This window comes from Adiantum capillus-veneris, chromosome 1 (genome assembly GCF_014529385.1).
Source record: "Adiantum capillus-veneris isolate H3 chromosome 1, ASM1452938v2, whole genome shotgun sequence".
Taxonomy (NCBI): Eukaryota; Viridiplantae; Streptophyta; class Polypodiopsida; order Polypodiales; family Pteridaceae; genus Adiantum; species Adiantum capillus-veneris.
The window spans coordinates 137,111,228-137,136,052 of NC_140931.1; the positions used below are offsets into that span (position 1 = coordinate 137,111,228).

The 24,825-nt window shown below is 44.6% G+C and overlaps 1 protein-coding gene across 5 annotated transcripts in view; it reads right to left on the reverse strand.

Moving 5' to 3' along the window:
- Positions 1–13,446: 13,446 nt before the first annotated feature.
- LOC147465639 (ultraviolet-B receptor UVR8-like) overlaps positions 13,447–24,825 on the reverse strand; it is a 71,883-nt gene continuing 60,504 nt past the window's right edge. For 2 of the 5 annotated variants that reach the window (XM_086521089.1, XM_086521080.1), the window contains exons 4-5: positions 15,275–15,415; positions 13,447–15,007 (exon numbers count right to left, since the gene is read on the reverse strand). In XM_086521089.1, the coding sequence (XP_086377215.1) occupies positions 13,694–15,007; positions 15,275–15,415 (1,455 nt within the window). In that variant the 3' untranslated portion in view covers positions 13,447–13,693. The other 3 variants (XM_086521113.1, XM_086521105.1, XM_086521096.1) reach the window with 3 other exon arrangements.

Consider the following 24,825-nt stretch of genomic DNA (forward strand, 5'->3'; position numbering starts at 1 on the left):
CTCCTTTTCCAAATCGGTGCATAACTGCCCGCAAAGCCAGTGGCATTGCCCAAGTGGAGGGTGGCGTTAAATACAGCTTGCTAAGAATCCCTTCTGAGCATACCCTTTTGGGCCTACTACCTCAATATAAAATCATGTTCATTAGTGTCAACCTTAGTGCAAGGAAATCTTTAGATAATAATGTTTTATAAATGGTATGAAGCATATCTTTTTGTTTAAACCCATTAGTACAAAATTTATTAATAAGGATATTGTGTTCCTCCTATGCCACAAATAGATCAGGAGAGGATTATAAGATAAGGCGTACCACACCTAAACATGTATTTAATGTGTTTTTAATGGTTTGTTACTCTTGCGTTTAACAAACTTTGCCGCAGTTATCATGTTTCCAGAAGTAGCAGATAGTTGCTTTACCCTCATATGGTGTAATTAATCGAATATCTAAAGTGAGATAATTAGTTGTGGTTGTTATTAGAGTTCCATCAATTTTGACTTGCTCTAGAAAGGTGGGTGTTAATGTAATTAGTGTAATCTGTCAAAATCATAAGGGAAATGATATCTACAAGCCAACATTAGAAGGTGAGTGAGGATAAGGGACACCCTTCTATCCCAGAAATTGGTAGGCACAACTTGTCCATAATTTCACATCCTAGTAAAAAAAACACCTGTAGATATCTAGTTATATTCCACCTTTTGCACAAAGAAGTATAAGATTCAGTTATCCAGAGTGAAATCAATTTCTAAAACCACACTTATCCTGCAACAACTCAACTATAAGGATACGATGCCAATAAAGTGCTCCATACCACAGATCACCAAGGCATTTTTCTTCGCTAGCAAAGAACTCGGACCCATTATGGATATAGGAGATAAACAGATCCCTCTAGAATTTGTTTCAACGCATTTACCTAAAACAGTAATTAGAGAAACATCCCTAGCAACACACACAACCTAATCAGTTTGGAGCATCAATTTAGACCATCAAGTAATTAGTATAGGGTTATCCACCATCATCCCAAGTAAGAATCATCTTGGAGATGATTTGTACAAGCCAATATATTAAAGAATGTAAGGAGAAAGGCAACCCCTCTACTCCATAATTTGATGTCCATAACCAACTGCAAAATTTCACTTCTTTGTTGTTCCTATCAGAGATCAAATGAAAGCCAAGGGAAAAGCATTTCATTGGAGAAGACTATTGGAGCAGTTCTTTAAGAGGAAAGGCCAATTTCTTAGATATATTTCACCATATGCGAGAAGTATAAGGTCCACCTAACCATCAAAGAGTGAAATTAGTTTCAAAAAACCATTCTTATCGTGCAATAATCCAGTCAGAATGGCCATACCCAAATAGATGTACAAAACCATGCCAAGTTCCACTAGGATTTACTATTTCAAAATATTGACATAAGAGAGTCAATAGAGTGACATCCCCAACAACAAACAGGTTATATGTTACCTTGCCATCAAAATCATCTAGGAGATGATATCCATAAGCCAAAATCAAAAGGTGAGTGAGGAGAAGGGGAACACCTCAGTCAAGGAAATAGTTGTGGGCACAACCTATCCCAGAATTTCACATTTTGGTAGGAAAACCATCTTAAATATATAGTTACATTCCATCCTTTGCTCAAGTATAAGATCAATCAATCCAGCTAAGAGCGAAATCACTTTCTAACAACTTATCCGGAATGGGTATATATTGCAACTGGGAGAGAGAGAGAGAGAGAGAGAGAGAGAGAGAGAGAGGAAGAAGAAGAGAGTTTTAACGTCGTAGGAAACTATCCCACGAGAGAGAGAGAGAGAGAGAGAGAGAGAGAGGAACAAGAAGAGAGTTTAACGTCGTAGGTGTCAGGTAAAGGCGGTGTGCCTCACCGTGCTTTGCCCGTGTCCGGCTGCCCACATTTATCTCCTTATTCTTTATACATACAAAGAATAAGGAGCTCTCACTCACATTCTCACATGGTACTCATACAGTGAGATTTGGGAGCTCCACCCACATCCTGTGTCGTTCTCTCTCTCTCCGCACACGCACCGCATCCGCGCACTCACAATTGGTATCAGAGCTATGGTGACCGCGGAGAGCACAACGGCTTTGAGAGCTTCGAGATGATAGCTCGCTCGCTCTCGGCGGTGGAAAGATTAAGAAAGCTTGGAAGCTTTGTGAGAATGCAATGGGAGCTTGTGAGCTCAGTTGAGAGTGATGTATGCTCTTGTGGAAGCTCAGAAAGGAGTGTGGAAGATTGTGTGTAAGTGAAGGTGCTGCCCTAAAAACTGTGTGCACAGCAGCACTGTTTTCAGATTCGTTTTTCTCCTTGTAAAATGCAGATCTGAGAATTCTGTCACTGTAGCCCATCCGTTTCGACGTGGTCTACAACTTTGCAGAAGAAATGTTTTGCAAATTCCTCACCGTTTTGCTAATATTCAGCTCAGACTGAGTGTATACAGAAATTCCAGATTTTCTGTTGTCGTATTGTGTGCGAGTTTGATGCACTTTTGGAAGCACGGGCTTGAAGTTGAGTGCATAAATTCTGAGCTGAAGATGCAATTGCAGCTTGTGTTAAGCTTGTGGTTTGAGGATTTTTTGGTAGACTTGGGCAACGAAGTACGGAGGCGTTTACACACCACCAAAGCGGTCTCTTGAGAGACATAGTTTTTTGGAGCACACAGGTGGAGCTTCTTTCAGTGATTTTTCACAGGATACTTTGGCAGTGATTTTGTGCTTGGATTCATGGTCTTTGTGAATGGATTTGCATATGGTTATGGTGCCTAGTTGATGCCCATTATATATGCATTTTGACGAGCACTTTCAAGTGCCGGTGAGCTCTCTTGAGAGCATTGTTTTCGCATTGATCAAGTTTCCAGATTGCAACTCTTTTGGCGCTTGCTTATACGCGGTCACTCCGTTGATGTACGTTGAGTGCGGATTGCCATTGTATGTGAAAATGTGGAGCCATTTTGTCATTTCTACTCATTGGCATTGAGTAGTGTTATGTTTATGGTAGAGATTGTACTTGAGTTTTTGCTCAATTTTCAGGGGAAACTCTGCCGGATTTTTCCCAGATCTTCGCCATAGTTTGTGATTGAGTGTTTGCTCTCACTTTGACAAGTTTTGTCAGTTTGGACACAGTTTTTTGTTTTTGTATCCACTCTCGCAAGAGTGAGGAGTTGTGTATCCTTGTTTTCTTGAGACAGTGGTTTGCTCTCGGGTGGGAGAGTTTTGTGATCTCGAGCATTGTTTGCCATAGTTTTGGCATGGAGACGCTTCAGGTTAGAGGCGGTTCTCGTTCACGATCGCGATTGACATGTTGGCACTGCGGCCATGAGGGGCATATTGGCACCGTTGCTTCAGGCGTATGAGGCAGCGAAAGAGGCAGATGCATGGTGCTACTATGAGGACACATACTAGAGAGTATGCATGTGACGGGCATGTCACTTTTGAGTCTAGCTTGCCTTCAGACTACTTTGTGTCTTGGGATAGCACATTGTCTATGCGTTTTCTACTAGACGAGCATGCAGTTTTTTACGTGACGCCACGTCGTGATTTGTTTTTCTCTTTCTCTAGTGGGAGACTTGGTTTTGTGTAGTTTGTTGATGGTTCAACATATGACATAGAGGGTACTGGAGATGTATGCATGTCTTTACCTAGTGGTGCATTGCTTACGCTACGAGATGTACATTATGTACCAGGACTCAGTCAGAGTCTCATTTCAGTGCGTCAGTTACAGAGTAGTGGACATCGTGTACTGCTTGGAGAGCGGTCATTTCAGCTGCATAGGGGATCATTGGTGATAGCCAGAGGTGCTAGGAGTGGTCTGGTATACCCTTTGCATATTTCTGACACACGAGGCGGTGTAGTCTCTGTGTATTTGCAGCCATGTTTAGAGTGAGAGACGAGGCGTGTCTCTTTTGCAGATGTGCTGCATGGAGAGCAGGTTGTGCATTTGTCTTGTGATGATGTTCACGCAGACAGCGGTATCTCTGAGGATGCACAGCTTTGTCAGTCATCAGTTGTGACATCGATTGAGCCAGAGATCGATGCATTGTTCTATGATGCATCTGATACATTTGAGGACGACGGTGTCCTTCAGACAACTATGTATGATTGCAGTGGTACTGATTTTTCGGTTTTGCAGTCATTCTCAACGGACATGCCTTTGCCAAAGGATGTTGGCATTGAGGTTGCTGACAGGGATAGGTTGCCACACATAGTGCATGTTTCGTCGGCTTTCGGGTCTCTCATGTCTGACCTTTTGGTTTTGAGACCTGATCTTGCTTATGCGGTTGGTGCATTTGCAGTGGGAGTTGTCTGTCGTGCGATGATTGACACTGGCAATGTGCATTGTGGAGCCATGCAAGTCGTCACTCGATACCTGCATCAGGAGTGTCATTGTAGCTCTAGTCCTAGTGGTATGCATGTTGCATCTACACTAGATCGGTTACAGAGTGAGCCAGTGGGCATAGGTTGAGAGTCGTCTTCTCTCACCTCTTGTATATACTAGTTGTAGGCTAGTCTTCTCGCCACTTATCGGCACACAGCCTTTAGTGGGAGAATGTTAGGTAAAGGCGGTGTGCCTCACCGTGCTTTGCCTGTGTCCGTCGACCAGTGTCCGGCTGCCCACATTATCTCCTTATTCTTTATACATACAAAGAATAAGGAGCTCTCACTCACATTCTCACATGGTACTCATACAGTGATATTTGGGAGCTCCACCCACATCCTGTGTCGTTCTCTCTCTCTCCTTCTCTCTCCTTCTCACTCTCCGCACACGCACCGCATCCGCGCACTCACAGTAGGAAACTATCCGGAGAGAGAGAGAGAGAGAGAGAGAGAGAGAGAGAGAGAGAGAGAGAGAGAGAGAGAGAGAGAGAGAGAGAGTGAGAGTAAACTTTAGTTTGAAGCTCCTCTTTTATACATTATTTTGTCACCTTTGATCTATGGTAGCATCCTTCCTCAACGCTTAGCCTTATGCAACATATTTCTTGTTAATGAGAAGGGAAAGGTCATTCTCGGAACTTTTATTGTAATTTGGGTGACCACATGACTATTCACTGGGGTTCAAATTATAGGTCATAGATGGGCTTTCCTGACCAATAAGGACAGGTTCAAACTGCACCTGCGCCCAAGCAGTCTCGCACCTTTTCCACCACCGTTTAAAGCTGAGTTGCGCCCGAGCTTAGTGAGCGGAGTGGGGGAGAAACTGGTACAGAGGTCGCGCCCAAATAAACTCCCGCGGGAGAGAAAGTCGTGGAGAGAATGTAGCAGATTACGAGCAATTCATTGGAGGAAATGCATCTGCAAATAAGGAGAGCCCATTCTTTCCAAGAAGATAGCTTAATACCTACCTTTTCAAAGGTAGCAGCACCATAGCAGGGCTTCTACATTCAAGGAAGGCTTCCAGTTTTTACCATAAATAGGCTTCTTCTTCTTCCCAGTTCCCCCCACTACTCTCTGGCGAGACTCGGCTCTTAGTTCAAATCAAAAACAAGTCCGCTTAAAGTAACTAGTCTTGCTTGGTGGACCTTTGTTGAACATAATCTGATAGATTTTAGAGCACTGCTAGTTACTTGGTTAGTTGGTTGTGATTGTTCTCGCTTCAAGTTTTATTGTGGAAAACGAACATATGAGTAGAACCAATTGATAGGCACCAATAATATCTCAGCTTGGGACTTGATGAGCTTTGGGAAGAAGCAAGTTGTGTCCCATAGCGCTCTCTATACAAAAAAGGGCTACTAAAAAGGGTAATTGAATCAAGCAAAAGGGTTACAACTTAACCTACAACCTACTTTGGTAGTTTTTTGCAGATATCATTCAGCCTAATAATATCGAACATTTAGTCTCTAAACCATGGATCCCTCTTTGAGACACCCATCTTATTTTCAATCAAGCGTAGTCAATTTTTCTTTCTTTTTCATGGAACATGAGAGAGAGAGAGAGAGAGAGAGAGAGAGAGAGAGAGAGAGAGAGAGAGAGAGAGAGTTAACATGTGGCTAAACTAAACTTAAGGAAGCTTTGGCAAACTCAAAAAATACAAAAAGCATCAACACACTATTAAAATTAAACTATAATACCGACCTAATAATCGTGTACGGCTGTCATCCAGTTGTGCTAGCCAGAGGACCATGTTTGAGTGAAGCTACATAAAAGCAATGTGAATAGTTAAACATTTCGTCTTGCAGTCAGGCACAAAGTGAAAATGCTAATTATATAGTGCACATCATGCAGAAGTGCCATACAAAAGTATGGTGGAGAGTTGGCACTGTGGTCTCTCCAGAAATTATAAGAAACAGAAGCCGTGCCCTGCCCCGTAGCGTTTATGTGTTGCGCCAAGCAAACGCATAGGCTTAGAAAATTGGATGCAAGTAACGGACCTTGCAGTGTTATTGAGTTGGAGTCGTGGTTGTGGAGTGAACACGTCCATTGTTGTGAATATATGTCCTGTTTGTCACACACAAAACACACGTTGATACAAATACAAAAGATCCAAGGGATAGATTAAACTTAAAGAGAGGCACGGATAACTTTATGTTCTACGTTATAGACGGTGTAGGGTTGTACTGGTGTAAGTCGTGGTTGAACTGCTGTATTGTGACCCCCCTCTTAGTCCTCACCGCCCGTGCAGATAGAGCTGGCGTACAGACTGGGCACAGTACCCATATAGCTTGAGGTGTTACCGTAGCCAACACTGCAGTCTTGCTTTTAGGAGGAAGAAGTTAAGAACAATGTGTAGCTTCGTTGTTGCCACAGCCATGGTTGGCATATCCTTCAATCAATGTGCTGCAGTAGAAGATGACATTTCGGATGCTCCTCACGCATGTGAAGGTCTTCCACAAGGCCACAATATGCCTTCAAGGTGCAAGCATAGGTGATTGCATTTAGAGAAAGGCCTTGCCTAATGTATTACCTCACTTCAGCTTTCCTCAGAACCACCCTAGCTTGTGTTGCAGTTCACCCCCTACAACTGCTCGCTTTTTCCTTCCAAATCTCGACAGGCGCTCGTCAGCCTGTGGTTTCATGACTCACTCTCCTACGGCTTCATGACCCACTCTTGGTTCCCTTTCTATATCATGCGGCCTTGCTTTTAAATGCTACTTGCGCTATCTCTGTCTAAACCTACCTTCCCTGCTACGCTACGTTATTTTCCTTGCTCGTCATTTTTTTCCTCCATTAACAACTCGTCTTTAAAAATCCGCGCTCCCCCACAACTGCAAAATCCCGCCAGTGCTGCTCCCTCCCTCAAAATCGGCTTGCACGATCCTATCAATCATCTTTACTCAGAATCTCAATAGCCGCCAACTTGCTCAAGTTCTTTGTAACAACGCTGCTCGTTGTTTGTTTTCCTCCCTATGCAGCTCGCTGTCCTCTTGCCGTTGTTTTTTTCTCTCTGTAAGAACTGCCAGATTTTTTTTTCAATTGTTGTGCACGAAAATGCAGGTGACGACTTTTTTGCAATTTGCTCGCCTCTTGCAGTTGCCGCTCGTTGGTCCTCTGCTAGATTCACCAACAATGTCTCTTTTCTGTAGCTGCTCGTTGACTTCCTCTTCTTTGGAGACAGCTCTCCCATCCCATCAAAAAAACAAATAGCCGTCCCTTTCTGTAGCTGCTTGCTCACTTTTAGCTGCAACTCGATCTCCGGGTATAAAGCTGCTCTAATTAGCCAATCACGTTGTTGTTTATGCGCCACTTGGTCGCTTGTGGGCTCAAAGAGTCCAAAAAGGACCTTTGGCTCACCAAGTAAATATCTATTACCAAATGAACGTCAAATGAGGTTGAGCTTCGTGGCTAAAGGCTGTGTCTGCTTTTTGCGTGGGGTTTCATGCTCGAGCTCTCCCCGTGATCCACGCTGAAAAGGTGATCAACATGCTGTGTGTCCGGGGTCTGAGGCTGCCTATCTCATGGTAATCGAACTATCTTTTGTTCCTCCAACCACCATCCGCCATGGAGGACGTGCATGCAGAGCTGAACTGCTTCGCCCGGCAGTCTGGACACTGAATATCTCTGAAAAGGTGATCAACATGCTGTGTTCCGGTCTGAGGCTGCCTATCTCATGGTAATCGGAACTATCTTTTGTTCCTCCAACCACCATCCGCCATGGAGGACGTCATGCAGAGCTGAACTGCTTCGCCCGCAGTCTGGACACTGAATATCTCTGATTCCTCTACTTTAGTTTCTTGTAGTTTGACTTCAGGCTTTTTAGTAATATAAAAGGTGTACCTACTACCAAGCTCTCTTTTGTGTCTTTTGTGTGTGTGTGTGTGTGTGTAGCTGTTAAATAATAAAACATAATTGAATTTTTACATTCAAAAGACAGTTGGCAATGGAACAAAGAATAAATACGTACAAAAAAAACTCAGTATTAGAATCATTTAAGTACAATGTTTGTAGGAAGAGATCTCCTTTCAGTATGCAGAAAGTAAAAGAACTTCTCAAGTCATCAGTGAGTGTTTCATCCAAACTAGGGTAGCTTGCCAAAGTAAAAAAATCTTCCAAGATAAGATAGAGTCCTTACCTGCATCCATTCAAACAAGACAACAATCCAGTTAGCCCTGGATGTGTTTTACAGGTATCAATGGACCATACCAATTGTTATCTATGTCTATCTTACAAAACTTTTTTACCTTTAACAAGCTAGGTCCACAGTAAAACCTTTTTTTAATAAGTTAATTATCACTTCTACTCTAAGTGACAGATTTCTTCTTCTAATCTAGGTGGTATATTCCCCTAAGAAAACAAACTTCATGAGTTATTTATCTGTCATATTAGTGATGTTCTATCAGTAAACAAGTAAAGATATTTCCTTCTAAGTATAGAACCGATGTTGTTTTAATGTTACAAATGGAGTCCAATGCAATCTATTCTTATAAGTTACAAACTTATAGCTAGCCAAGCGGTAGAGGCCTAGCTTGTCCAAAAAAAACAAGGACAAACTGTGAATACGAATGCTGTAAAGCATTGTTGCAAACAATCCAAAACATAACGATCAGGTCCTTCATAGAATGTAACAGATCATATTCCTTCCCATATAAGCAACATAAACTAGTACATGGGTCCGAAAACAGTGGTACAACAGTTTAACACTCCCTCCATACGGAAGGTTTTTCCAAGTAACAAAAGCGGTAGACAACATGCCATCCATTAGTACCAGCCCGACTGAATCAGTAGTAGGAATCCATCCTTATCCGAGGTACAACCTTTTCAGACCTCTTGCTCCATTTCTTTCCATATAAATGTTAAGCCAATACTGCCATATACTTACCTTCAAAAAAGTGAACAGAGAACCATTTCATCAACCATTAGCAACCCCAAAACGGTGGGTTAAACCCAGCTTTATTGCCAAGTGTAAAAGATATCCCTTTACTCAGAATGTGAGTACGCACAGTATTACAAAGTACCCAGCGCCTCAGATGCTATAAAGGCCAAAACTAACCCCATTTTATTAAAAAAAAATAGTTATGCCGAGACTAGGTAATGTCTGTAAACGGTAATACCTCGCAGCGGCTTTGAAAAATCCCAAGTTACATGATCATATACTAGTTTTACAGCCATGCGGCGCACAGTTTCCTTTCAAAAAGCAGTAGGAAAAAAAACCCTTTCTTTCAATGAAATCAAGCAGTAGATGCCAATCATTTTTAACCCACAATTTCTATATTGAGTATAATGATACAACAGATTAAAACACCAGATGTACACAATGTGAAATCCGACAGTCCTCGACATCTATAAAAGCCCATTATGAACGTATGCAGAATACGGCCAAGGTAAAACATTCTTCACTATGCTAAAACATATACTGTTAACTTCACAATGTTAGAAGAAAGCTTGCAGTACAAAATTCCAATATAACCAGTAGCAAAGCAAGCTCGGGTAGAAAAAAACCTGAGACACCGGAGTGGTGAGCTCCATAGCTTTCTTTTGTGAAGCAGGCAGTAAGACCTCTCAAAAAAACACAACAGAACTACACTGGCTAAGTGAGGGGCAGAGATGCGCCCTCACCTTTTTAAATAGCAGAAGGAGGATGGTCTGCACGTCCTCTGAGTTGGAATAATGAGTGATGCGGGCCACACTACCTTGTGAGTGTGTGGGTGCACAAAATGGCACGCAGATACCCATGAATGGGGAGATCCAAAGCCAGGGAGGAGAGGTCGCCTTCACGGCGTAATGAGGAAAGAAACCATTGATCACGCTCGGCTCTCCAGGGGGTTTTTGAATATCATATTTTATTTAAGGGCTAGGCCCCATGGTCTTAACAGGTAATGGCACATTTTGAGTATTTATCACTAAAGTGACCCACTAAGATCCGAACTAGATCCGAGGGGGGGGGGGGGGGGGGGGGGGGGGTGGAGGTGGTTTGTTTTATATAACCATAAGAGTATAACAGAGTGTGTGTTTGTTTTATATAACCATAAGAGTATAACAGTGTGTGTGTGTGTGTGTGTGTGTGTGTGTGTGTGTATGTGATCCTTTCTTCAAGTTTTTGGACTTCTTCAAAGCAAGAACTTGCGGATGCCATGGTTTTGCATTATCGCCAGGTGTTGCATGCTCCTTCTCAGGCATCTTCGGTTGCTTGTCATGCGCGTCAATTGATGCTTTCCTTTGTTGCTCCGATCATATCCCCGCAAGATGCATGTGGCCTTGAGGACCCCTTCACTGCTTTAGAATTGCATAGTGCGTTGCTTGCTTTGGGTTGTTGGCGCCCTCCTGGCTGGGATGAGCTTACTGTGAAATTTTTCCTCTTCTTCTGGGAGGCTCTTGAGCATCCACTGCTTTTCATGATAAATGCGGCGTGGGAGAAACAGGATTTGCCTCTATCTTGGAAAGAAGGTTTACTTAAACTGTTGCTTAAGCAAGCGCTCTACGAGCGATTTTCTCATTTGATGCCGGTGGTTTATAAGATACTGGTTGAGATGCTGGTGCACCGCATTAAAGACCATCTTTTTGCAGGACTCCATCAAGCTCAATATGGTTTCATTCCACGTCGCCAGATTATGAATAATCTGGCTAATGTTATGATTGGCATGGAGTATGCTAAGTACACTCAACAGGATGTGCTGGTTATGCAAGTTGACATTGAAAAGACCTTTGACACTGTGCAGTGGGATTTCATTGCCACCACGATGAGATGCCTAGGGTTTGGTCCTAAATTCACCAATGTGGTTTACTTTCTGTATACATGTAGCACGTCTTCAGGGATCTTGGAAGGTGAATTAACTGAATCTTGGCCTCTTGGTTGTTTGGTTAGGCAGGGTTGTCCCCTTAGTGCTCTGTTGTATGCTATTGCTACTCACCCACTGTTGACTTATTTTGATCACTTGACCTCTACTGAGTGTCTTCATGGTCTGCGGTTACCTTCGGGCCATACACTCGTTGGTCAGGCTTACGCTGGTGATTCATTGTTTATGCCCCGTAATCAACAGGCGGATGTCAAAGTGGTTATGGAAGCCTTGGAACTTTTTGGCAATGCAGCTGGGCTTAGAGTCAACTTTTGTAAATCAAAGCTTTTGCCTCTATTCGTGTGATTGGCATAGTTTGTTATGGCCAGGGGAGATTGTGTCATCAAATGTGATCACTAGGCATTTGGGTTATCCTATTGGATGGAATGTTACTCACTCTCATAAAGTCAATTGGGTCATGCAACGTTTGAATATCAAATTGCATTACTGGAAGTTATCTACTTGGCTCTTGCATGTTCGTTTGCGAATTGTTCATAGTATTTTGTTGGCATATGTTCAGTTCTTTTTGCCAGTGATGCATTGGCCTTGCCATTGTCTTGATTCTCTTATGTTGGACATTATGTCCCATTCATGGCGGACTCATGCTCTGAAAAAAGGCTTACGCTTGATGTCGATGGAGAGGCTTTGCACTCCAAAACGTCTTGGTGGATTTAATATCTTGGATTTGCGCCGGCATGTTCTTGCGAGGAAAGCTATGTTGTTGCCTACTCTTGTGCAACGAATTCAGCTTTGGACTCTGATGTTTGCATTCCTCGGTCAGCATGTTGTTACTTCTGCTTTTGCCATTGGCAACCCTCTATCTGGGAGGTGGTTTTTGGCAAGATGGAAGGGTACATTCTTGGATGTCCTCTTGCTTCCACTTTAGTATCTGCCTGGAAAGAGGTTACGATGCATTTATCGTGGAATCCTCAATAGAAAGGTGATTCGATTCGTTTGGAAAGTCTCCATTGGAGCCAAGCATTCTCTCTTACTTTGATCGACCGCTCATCTCGTCAGGCTTACTTTCTCTCTGGACGTGGCATTCGTGTGGTTGAGGATGTGGTAGATGAGGTAGGATACACTTTTGAGTTTCCCTTTGTTGCTCGTTGTTTTGGATTGGGCATGCATTACCATCAATTTTGGAGAGAGCTTCAAAGTATGCTGCTCGACTTTTGCCTGTTTCATCTTTGGCTGATGGTGACCGTATGTTTCATTGGGCCCTTCGGGAAACGCCTTTCGAGATATTTCTGCAGGTCGAATTTACGCTCTACTTCTACCTCAACCATGGCTTGATGGTCATTGTAATGCCCTTTGGCACATGCACAAATCTGACCTCTGGTGGAGGAGGCGCCTATCTACCCTGGAAAAGCCACTTGCCTTTGAAAGAACACCTGTTCCTTTGGCGTTCTTTGCTTGGAGTGCCTCTAGTCAAGCACTTTTCTTCGGGCGCGTCATATTTGTCCTTCTTCTTGCGTTCGTTGCTCGACTGCAGAAGAGGACATTTCTCACTCGCTATGGGATTGCTACGTTACTAGAGACTTCCTTCGTCGTGTGTTGGCCTGTATGCAACTCCGTTTTCCTGGGGTTGTCTTTCACAAAAGGTTCAAGGCATTCGGCATTTTTTCATCGTCACTGCAACATTTTGCGATCTTCTTTATGTGGGTCAGATGCTGGGCTTACTGGACTTTGTGGAGTCAACGTAATGCTTACATGTTCCATCGTACTCATGCAGATCCATTTCCTCGCTTCAAGCTTTCTCTTAGGCAATCGTTACGGTTTGCTTTGGAAGTTGGTGATATCACCTCAGACATGCATCAACTTTCCTATGAATGTTTTTAGCTACTCTATACAGCTGAGTAGTTATGTGCTCTTCCCCTTGTATATGACTCTTTCAGTGGGTTTTCCTCGCTTTGAGGTTTCCCACTAGTAAATTAATCAAATCGATTTACAAAAAAAAGTGTGTGTGTGTGTGTGTGTGTGTGTGTGTGTGTGTGTGTGAGAGAGAGAGAGAGAGAGAGAGAGAGAGATGAAATGATATATTAACGCCTGCAGAAGGCCGAAGTGACCTATGAGACCAAAAAGTTACAAGTGGTGAACCTAGTACAATGTCTGGAACAATGGGGACAAAAATATTACGCCTTCAAAAGGCCAAAATGACCTATGAGACCTGTGTGTGTGTGTGAGTGAGAGAGAGAGAGAGAGAGAGAGAGCGCACAATGACAACATACACACACATGAAAAAAAGCATGTGAGGATGAACCTTACTGTGGCAAAAACACATCTTAGCGTTTGCTTAACAACAATTGGTGCAACGAAACTCACTTCCTAACAATGTAAATCGGTGTCTTCAAATGCAACCCCATAAAATTTGTACTTTCCTTGCTCTGCTTGCGGAAGTGAAATGCAACCTGGAGCACGCTGCAACAAATGCACAAGTGGCGCTGCTAATGCAACGTTGCACACACTCTCCCCAGAAAAGTGACTATCCTGATCCAATGTTGTCCTTCTCCTCTCTCTTTACAGAATTCATGAACTCTTTGCAGTAGTTTTCCACTTTCTTTTGCAGCAACACTTCCTTAACTCGAGCTCGTGCTTGTCGATAGAACTCATCAAGCCGAACTAGCTCATTGTAGCTAGAATCGGCCACCTTCTTATCCCAGTCTCTCAAAGCGTCCCATGTGTCGCTGCCATCACCAGGTTCAAAAGGTCCATACACAGCTGCATGGAGCGCCGCATAATGTTTCTTTGTAACTGACAGCTCTGTTGTAAGAGCACAAATCTCCTTTTGAGCTAAGGCAAGCATTTGATCCACAGGTGCCATCTCATAACTTTCCGGGGAAGTTACGTTTAAAGGACTATCGAAGCCACGAAGTCCAACATCTCCGTCAACGGCATCTGTATTTGCAGTATTGCAGGGTGGCCAGACAACTTGGGAAGGAGTCAACCTATCAGTGCTCTGGCCAGTGCCCAAAACACCACTTTCTCCACGACCCCATGCCCATAGAATACAATTATTACTATGCAGAGCAGCAAAAACTGTGTGAGCTGCTCCACATGCCAATCCCATGCCATATGAGGCAGCAAAAGCATCATTCCCCACTACCTTTACCGGGAGCAAGTAGTCCCCTCCACCCAATCCTGGAGGTCCTAAGCCTGGACACAACCCTAAGCCATTCTCCATTCCCCAAATCCATACTCCACCTGCCTCACACACAGCACCCATATGAAACAACCCACAAGAGATTGCCACAATTCGAGTATTGTTTGGTAAACCTTCAACAATTTGTGGTAAAGGTAGATTCTCTGTATCACCATGCCCTAGCTGACCGTTCTCGCCCATCCCACAGGTCCAACACATGCTCATTCTTTTCAAGGGGGCATCTTCTTCTATTGTCTCATTGTGTGTGACAACAGCACTGTGATAAGCTCCACAAGAAACCTCACTCAAACTTCCAGCATTTGGCTCAGCAAGTACTTGCACAAGCTGAGGAAGTACTCTGTTTTCTCGGTCGCCTAAACCAAGCTGTCCATATCTGTTGTTGCCCCATGCATAGCAAAAATGTTTTCCTGCTGAACGATTCTCAACTAGAGCAAGAACATGTTCATTACCACAAGCGACCTTTGATACAATCAATCCTTGCAGACCTGCTACAGGTTGAGGCACAGAGAAATCAGAAAGTGAGAATGAGAGCTCACTGCCTTCATTTGTGAGAGATGGACAGTGGCCCCACATCCAGAGAGCCCCATCTCGATCAACAGCACAAGACATCATACCACCTGCCTCCACGAAACTCACCTGTGATTCAACTTTCCCATCAGAGATACCTTATGCAAGATATTAAGCTGAAAGGTCTGTCCTGTTGAAACCATACAAACCACAAAATAGCAACAATATCAAATCATCCTTTCACTGTCAAATAAAGGTATCATATTATAGGTATGGGGTCTTCTTCAAACCTGGGCTTTGCTGTAACCTGTTGATGCAGATTTGGGGATAGGAGATACAACTTGTTACTACACTCTACCGAAATGTATATGTAAAATTAGCTATATAAGCACTCACCTTGGAGACCTTGGACATCTCAATACTCTTCTTTGTAGCAGCATGTTCATCTTCTGTTTCAGGAGGAATAAAGGGATCGCCGGACAGCTCCAAGCTACTAATGGGATGTGGCACTGTTTCATTGCAGCCCTCACGACCCAACTGGCCATCCATATTTTTCTTAAGGAATGGCAAAAGGCCAATTACTAAAGAAATAACATGATTAACTATGAACAGAATTTGGACTGACATCACACACGGCCCAATATAGAACCAGCGTATGCTGGATACAATTATTATATCCCCAAGACCAGACTGCTCCATCATCTGTGAATAGAAAACCAAAAAGAAAATGAAAACACCACAAAAACAAATTTCATGTAGCAGTGTTAGCCTTCAGAAGTTATAAGAACCAAAAGATGCTTTGTCCCAAATGGCTTGCACAAACGGTGCTGCAATACTTGCTTTTAGGGTTGACTGTTGTGTTTGCCATGTCGCACATAGAAAACTTCAAACTGGAAGAAAGCCTCGTTTGACACTTAACAGAGTATTCAAGCAAGCAAACCTACTGAATATGTTTAATGTACTGCACGTTCTGTGAGCTTCTTGAGAACTCTGCAGACGACAACTACACATCCTCAAAGTGTAAACGGAGGATGCAAGATAGTTGGTCGTTGGCAGTTGCAAGGAGCCCAATGTTTCATGCTCACACAAAGCACAACACGGTGCATGATCGTTGTGTAAGGGACACACTCAGCAGGAAAGATCAACTCACACAGGACAACCTTGCTCATCACAAGGCTTTGCCTCATGAGAAGTCCAAGCCTTTTGCAAATCTTTCAGCTTCCTCCCCTTTGTGGATTGATAATGAACCAAAGTTCATGTGCCAGCTCTTGTTCACCGCTTCACTCCCAAGGGCGATGTGGGCTAGTGATGGGTGAACGCACTTAGGACCGCCAGGGCACTGGGAGGTTTTGTTTTCCCCGTGCATACAGTCAAGTGGCAGCGGAAAGATGAATCACATCGTGAACAGGGCAGCATCCAGTGATGAAAACTCCCTCACTGGACTCAAAACAACTTCACATCTGGACAGCCCTCTACAGCAGAAGCTCTCCTGTCTTCGCATTGGGTCCCATCCTGCAAACAACAAACAACCTGAGAGAGAGAAATGAAATGATATGTTATATTAACGTCTTCAAAAGGCCAAAATGACCTATGAGACCAATCTGTTACAAAACGGTAAATCTAATACCATGTCTGGGTACAAAAGAACTAGAACAAAGATACTACTACTAGAATCCATCCTCATCTGCACTTTGGATGTCGAGAGAGTATGGCTCGAATCCTCTGCTGTAGTCATCGTCGATGCTGTGTAGCCCCTCTCCTCAATCGTGGCCATCTGGATCTTCGTAGCTCTAGTGCTCGATCGATGAGAGTGCCGGTAGTGGTCGAATGAGTGTGAGCCAAGCTCTGCAGTGATGGCTGCTCCTCTGGCTGTCCCATATCTAGTGAAAAGAAATCTGTAATTTGTCTCTGGGACTCTCTCTCTCTCTATCTCTCCCCAGTAAAGTGTCTCTATATCTATGTAACTCAAGTAGATACAGCCCAAGACATCTTAGATCCTCATAACTCATGACCCTAGAGAAAGGACCGAAACCCTCTCTGAATAAGGAGTGGAAACGGCCCCGTATCTCATAGTACACTGTGCAATGACATGTGTAATGTAGCTCTGTCTCTGGCTCTAGCTGGCATAAGCGGCATATCCTGGTGTCTGCTAATATCCCTCTGAATCTACCAGTCTCAATCTCTAGCTGATGTGAGGATGTGCGTATCTGACCAATGGCACACCGCAAACCATGAGACATATGTGTGTCCATGTAGCTGGGTCGAATCACAAACCCATCTCCTGTGAGGTGGAGAAGATGCTCTCTATAGAAAGCCGTCTTCGTGCCCAACTCTTGTGGCGGCTCTATCCATGTCCTCCTAGTATCCAGCTGGATCAGGCCTTGACGAATGAGTCTAGTAATCTCCACCCGTGTAAGAGACATCGAGGGTGCTCGAATGATAGTGTGGGGTACAAAGGCCTTGGCTCTGATCAATCAAGAGATCATAGATACCAAGGGCCTCTCCATACGTCTCCAACCATCCTGGCCTACAGAAGGTCCCCATATCTGCACCCCATACAACATAGCTGAGGCTACTAAAGTATCAAAGAGCCATAACTTTGTCCGAGGTTCCTAGAACTGAACCTGCGAACACATCCTCTCCAAGCCTCCCAAGGCCGCAAAAGCTCTAGTCAGTCTAGTCTCTGCTGCTCTCCCCAAAGAAAACCTCGGCCCAATGAAGACAACCACAAGGTAAGTGTATGCATCTGTTTACTCTACAATCTCCTGACCATATGTGAAAGTCGGTGCTGATCTCCTGATCCACTGTGGTGTGGTGTTAAACACCATAACTTTGGTTTTACCAAGGTTTACAGACAATCCACTATCCTCTGCAAAACTCTGCAATGCATCCAACTATCGCTCCATACCCTCTGGTGAGTCAGAGATCAACACAATATCTCAGCATATAACAAGAATGGGATCCACGTCCCTGCCAGCTGGGCACCTCTATCACCCTCTCTGTCAATGTAATCAGACACCTCATCAACATACATACCAAATAGAGTAGGAGACAATGGGCAACCCTCTTTCACCCCAGTTGGTGGAGTGAACTAAATCAAATATCCCCTCCGGAGTGTGTACATGTCCCATCCCTAATCTGTATAGAGCCATAATCGCCCAAATCAACACTATGGGCACCCCCATCTCTTGCAGTCTACGCATCAATTGAGCTCTCGGTACCATGTCAAATACTTTGCGGAAATCCACAAAGCTACAATAAATCCATCTCCCATGTGACCTACCCTCCTCAATGATGGCTCTGAGTGTCAGAATATGATCAAGAGTGGAGAAACCCCTCTTCAAACCGGCTTGGCCCTTTGCTCGTACACCCTCACCCTCTGCCCAATTACTCAATTGCTGCTCAAGAATGGATGCATACAACCGTGCCAATGTGTGCCGAACCATAATAGTGCGGTAATTCCAAAGCTCTGTAGGATCACTTGCTTTGAAGATAGGCACAATAGTAGACAACCTCCAAGTCTCAGGTAACCCCTCACACATGGCACAATTGAACAACATTGCAAGAACCTTTACCAGCATATCTCTAGCATGTATAAAGTGCTCTGCTACTAGACCATCATGATCATATGCCCTGCTGGTCCTCATCCTGTTCAATGGCTCTCTTTACCATCTCAATGGTAAAGAAGGTGCTGGTAGGTGGGCATGGCTCTGTAAAATCTGGAAGGGGGTCCTCTCCAGGAACCGTATATAATGATGAGGCATACTGGTCCCACACATCAAGAGAAGTAATCACTGGGGGAGGAGAGTGCTCATGAAAGAATCGCCATGTCTCTCCTGAGTCTCTACTCAAGAACAGCTGATACAAGTCTCGCTCCATCAGGGCTAAGTAAGCTCGTTCCTTCCGTCGCACAAGGCGCCGGGAAGCAATCCGAGAATGTCTGTGAGTGATGACTCCTAAAAGAAGATCCCTCTGAAGCTAGGCTCTCATCTCTCTGAACTCCTTATTATACTAACTATTCTGGGGCATGCTCCCAGAATGTCGCCTCCCACCCGGCTGAGTGTGTGGGTATGCCTCTGATGTTGCACCATGCAATGTCTCAGTCAGTAAAGTGGTACAGTCCTCCACTGAGAGGCCAAGACCAGCTATGCATACACGGCTATAGGCCTCCTCTGTATAAAGCGAGTCTAGGTCTCCTCTGTATAAACCGAGTCAGTCTCTGGTGTAAATGTCTAACGGGTATGTAACCTGCCTCTTGATGTCTGGGTTGTACTATACTGAAATGAAACAGACAATGTCAAAAGAGCATGATCCACTGCTACGCCCACTGGTCTAGCTCCCACTTTGAAATCTTGAATACAAGGAATAAAGCTCGGCTGTGCCATAACATAGTCCAGTGTACAACTGGTTGCTCCAGGAAATCGCTATAAGCCATTAAGTATGGCTAACCCATGTGTAGTCGTCATCTCCGTGAGGTATCTCCCATACTCCGTCTGCTCTCTGTCATGTGAGCATCTGTCAAGCCCCAACTCACAACCATCCAACTCTCTAAGCATCTCATCTGAAGTGTCATAGAAGACTGTCTCAGAGTTGCCCGTTCGAGCATTGAAGTGCCCTACGAGGATGATATCACCATCCCTAGAAAACTCCCATATATCATCATCTAGTATAGAGAAAGGCGATTGTCCTCTGGATGCAACATATACTGATGTACTAGGGTGGAAGTAACATATGGCAAAGAATAGAAATCGGCCTGTGTCAGCTCTCAGCCTCACCCACACGTATCTAGCATGATACCACCATCCCTAGAAAACTCCCATATATCATCATCTAGTATAGAGAAAGGCGATTGTCCTCTGGATGCAACATATACTGACGTACTAGGGTGGAAGTAACATATGGCAATGAATAGAAATCGGCTTGTGTCGGCTCTCAGCCTCACCTACATGTATCTAGCATGATCATCTCTCTGTACAATATGTAGTAGTGGCTGTCTTCTAGGGATGATATCACCATCCCTAGAAAACTCCCATATATCATCATCTAGTACAGAGAAAGGCAATTGTCCTCTAGATGCAACATATACTGACGTACTAGGGTGGAAGTAACATATGGCAATGAATAGAAATCGGCCTATGTCAGCTCTCAGCCTCACCCACATGTATCTAGAATGATCATCTCTCTGTACAATATGTAGTAGTGGCTGTAACTCCTCCCTAAATAGCACTGCTACTCCTCCTGAACCTCTACTTCCATGCTCAAATCTCACGACTGTCCTTTGGGCTATCTCCCATCTGTATCCTACCACATGTGGCATAAGCTATCCAGGGGCCTGATGAGTCTCTGAGAAGAAAACAATGTCCCTGTCTCTGAAACTGTCCTCAAAGGCACCAACGTCCAACCTCATAGATCCATTACAATTCCAAGTAGCCATCTTCAGTGTGGTCCCATAGGTCTCACACCGTCATGTAGTGCGCCGCTCTACAATCACCACCCGACCATCTCTGTAAAAGGCCATCTTTCCCTTCTCCCTTGCCGCCATAATCTCTGGCATTACCTCTCTCATATGCGCAAGCTGTGAGAGAGTGAGATCATCACCGAGGAAAATACCTGTCTTCTTGAGAGTAGGCCTCTTTCTCAAGAATTCCTTCTTCTCTTCCAAGGAGGGAAAGCGTACTACGAGAGCTCTCCCTTTTGAAGATTCGCCCACGCCATCACTCTTCTTGCCCACTCTCCATGCCATGACTTCTTCTCCGCACCTTCCTTGATAACCCGTATTTCTTCTCTCATGGTATTCGATTCTTCCATCATGGATGGCTGAATTTCGCCTTCTTCAACCCGCCCACTTTTTGCTTGTAGATTTCAGATGATGGAATCTTGGATGACCACTTTCTCCTCGAGCGAAGCGATCCTCCTATACATGCCATCTCTTTCTTCGCTCCATCTTTGAAGAATAGTATTCCTCTCCTTCCTCCACTCTTCCACTCCGTTTCTCTATTCTCTCAATTCCTTCTCTATTGCCGACATCCTCTTCCGTGTCCGCATGGAAGAGGTTGTGGGCGGCCGGCGAGGGATACGTCTTCCTATACGTGGGGGAAGCCGTTGGCACTTCGCCGATGCTTTCAGAGAGAGAGAGAGAGAGAGAGAGAGAGAGAGAGAGAGAGAGAGAGAGAGAGAGTCTAAAACAGCAAAAAAATACAAGAAACCCTAAAAAACAACAAGAAACGCTTGTGAAACCTTAAAAACCAGCAAAATACAGATTTGAAACCCTAAAATACAGCAAAAAATAGTGGTGACACCCTAAAAGAACAGCAAGAAATGGTGACAAAATCCTATAAAACAGCAAAAAACAGTGACGAAACCCTAAAAAATAGTAAAAAAACAATTTGGAAACCCTTAAAACAACAAAAAAACAATGATGAAGCCCTAAAAACAGTCAAAAAGCAATTTCGGAACCCTAAAAACAACAAAGAAGAAGTAACGAAACCCGAGAGAGAGAGAGAGAGAGAGACTTTTATTAACATCTTCTATAGACTGAAGTTAGTCCAAGGGACAAAATCATGTGCATGTGTGTACCAGGTATCCAAAAAAAAGGAAAGAAGTGTTAAAAATAAACGTGCTACAAAATAAAAAAGACTAAAATAGAGTGTGAGAGGTGACGTATCCATGTGTATAGGTGACAAGGGGATGGAGCTCTAACTCTAATGTGTGTGAACCATATGCTCAAGAAGTACAACTATGATATGCAAAAGACTAGCTAGTGCCATCCGATTCCAAGCTGGGGGTGCAGGATGTCATGCACGGTCGGTAGGGATTGAAGAGTCCCCACTCCCTGTAGAATACAAGTATGGTCTGAAGAAAGCCCGCTCCATCTCCCCCTGTTTGATCTGTTTATGCTCCACTCTGACCCCTCTTGAGTTTTCTTTTTTTCTTTTTTCTTTTTTTTTTCCTTTTTTTTTTGGGAAGGTGGGGGGCCGGGGGGGTATATGTGATGGAGTCGCTCTCTGAAAGAAATTTGCAAAATGTCACTGTCCTCCTCCACTAGAGAGAGAGAGAGAGAGAGAGAGAGAGAGAGAGAGAGAGAGAGAAACGAAATAAAATGAAATGCTATATTAACGAGAGAGTGAAATGAAATAAAATGAAATGCTATATTAACTTCTTCAGAAGGCCAAAATGACACAATTACAACATGGTGGAATCTAGTACAATGTCTGGGTACAAAAGATAAAAAGTGGGGTGCTGAAAAAAATATCAAAAATCCCTACCTACTAGATGGGAGGGGGGGGGGGGGCACTCATACAATATCTGATACAAAGGCTGAGACAAAAGAGATACGAGGGCAGATACAACAGTGAGCATGATATACAATCCTCGTCAGGAGCACAGGAAGTCCATCATCGGTTGTTGGTGGATCTCATCAATCTCCTCCATGGCCAATAGTCTGACCGGGCGTCGTGCATATTGGGCCAGGGTGACCCGAATCCGCTGATCTAGTCTCCGCCGATGCTGTGTAGTCCTCCTTAGCCGTGGACGCCTGATCTCCCGAGCGCAGTGATTTTTCTTCTCATTGCACCACTCCTCTGAAGACTTGAAGTGTAGGTCGACCCTCTTGGATCACTATCATCCTGCATGTGAAATCCAACTCAAAAGTGGAGCGCTAGGCTCGTGAGAGTGGACCAAGCTTCAGCACCCCAAGTGTATTGTCGGGTTGTGGAGAGGGTTGGCATCAGCTGGAGAACTCGAAACCAAACCTGTCGTGCCATGGGGTAGTCCCACGAACAATGACACTGACTCTCCAAAGGATGGCCACAGACTGCACATGCTGCTGAGAAGCCATTGTGTACCAACCTACTCCCAACGGTTGTAGCCTTGTGCGCTACAAGCCATTGAAACATAGTAACTCTCCTCGGCTCCCTGTTGTCCCACAACCGCTGTCACGGGGACGTGACAACTGTTAACTATGTCACGAGGACGTGGCAACTGCTAACTTTAGTTGTTGGTTTCTTTCCAAGGGGTTTTGTTTTATTTTTGAGACCCTCTTCTTGAAGTAGCAAACGGTCGGACATTGCATGGCCAATGTGAACGGTAGTTTCACCCGCAGATGGGTAGTGGTCGGCACTGGAGTTTGTATGGTAAGAGGATGTCTAGGCTCAGAGCAAGATCATATAGGTCCCCCCGTCGCACTTAGCAAGTTGGTGGATACTAGGAAGTGAACTCAATAAAGGCCTGAAGTCAAGGTGTGACTACCAACAGAAAGTATCCGATAGTTGGGCCACATTGCACTTTTGGATGCGGTCCCAATGAGGATAGATGGTCAGATGACCAATGGGAGCCCAACGGAATCATTTCCTAAAATTTAGGGAACTGCTATTTTGGGCCGTGAAATGTGTTCGCGTCATTACCTCCGGTATGACTAGGGGAACACTTTACAATTCTGCCGCGAAGTCAACTAGGCAACCAGTCGGGAGATTTTTAAGCGGCGAACCCGAAACGGTAAAATGATTGTAAATGCGCCAAGTGGCAGAGCTATGGAGTGCTTCCTTTCCCCCTTATGTACAGTGCGGTGCCAGGAGTGATGCCCTGCACGCTACGCACTGCTCTCTCTCCCCCCTACGAGCAGTACGTTATGCCCCACTAGTGGGCTTTTCATTTGACCAATGTACAGTTATGTGGGTTCATGCGCGATTGCCGAGGCAAGAGCCTCTTGCACAGGTACTGACTTAGCTAGCGGCTAATCCCCCACAGGTACAGGTGAATTCGGAGAGGTTTCATGTCAAAAATCTCGTCCGATTCAAAGGGCAAGTTGCCTTACAGGTGCGGGAGCTCGAGGTCTTGCTACAGATGCGACCGGCACGCGAAACCGAGCTCAAAACAGGGAATTACAGCCTGCTGTGTATTTTTGCACGTTTAGGGTTTCGGCCGTAAACGGACCCTAATACCCCCAGGAGGTTCGGGAACGCGAGGGGACCGCTATACAGGTGAACTGGCGCATTTTCGGGGCAGAAAACAGAGAATTCAGCATGCTGCAGATTCTCGCCAGGTTTTGCAAAGTGTCCGTATGCGTCGGGAAAGTCACCTATTGCGTGGGGATACTGACTGTGAAGCATCCTAGTACAGTTATGCTGCCGAAATCGGGCCAGAACAGGTGTTTCTTAGCCTAGATTGTGCGGGGCAGCTTGTAGGAGATCACAGGTCTTATTCCCTCTGTTAAAGAATAAAGAAATACCGAAAGGGGCGCCAATTTTGGGGCCTACAGGTTGTCGGCGTCTGCTCGGAGCATTCTAGCTTCCGAGCCGTGTGTGTACTTAGGTGTTAATCCCCGTTACAGGTTACCTTTGCAAAGTGCTCTGTGTGTGTTTAAAGTAAAGAATTTCGGGTGAAAGCCAACACCTACCACCCCACGGGCCGGTTTCATGGTTCCATTGCCGGGATATCAATCACTTTTTCCTCAAAGAGTGAGCCTCGGTGTACCTCCTGTCAATGTGAATGTCCCTCCAGTAGTACAGGGCTTTATGACTGGGCAACTTGAGGATGATGCGTTCAAGACTCAGTTAGTTGCCGCGGTGAATGTCTATTAGCGCCGAGAAGTCAGCCGTACATGCCAGGAACAGTGTTCGGAGGTATGCAAGGCATCATGCCAAACCCCATGTATGGTAGTATCGGCATGCAGCAAGGTTTTCACTGCAACCAGGGCTAGTTTGGGGTGCCACAGGGTCATTTTGGCATGGCTGGTTTTTCTGGACAGCAGCCAGATATCGCACCTCAGACGCAAAATTTGAATGGCCAAGATGTGCCGATCATGCCTACTACAATGCCCATGTTGCATACCATCCCTTATGACAACTTGGGGGCACTAGAGAAGCCGAAGGCTTACAAAGAAGGTGGTGCAGCTGTAAAGTTCAGTACCTTCAGTGGTTTCGAGGATAAGACAAAGGCTCTTACCTTCC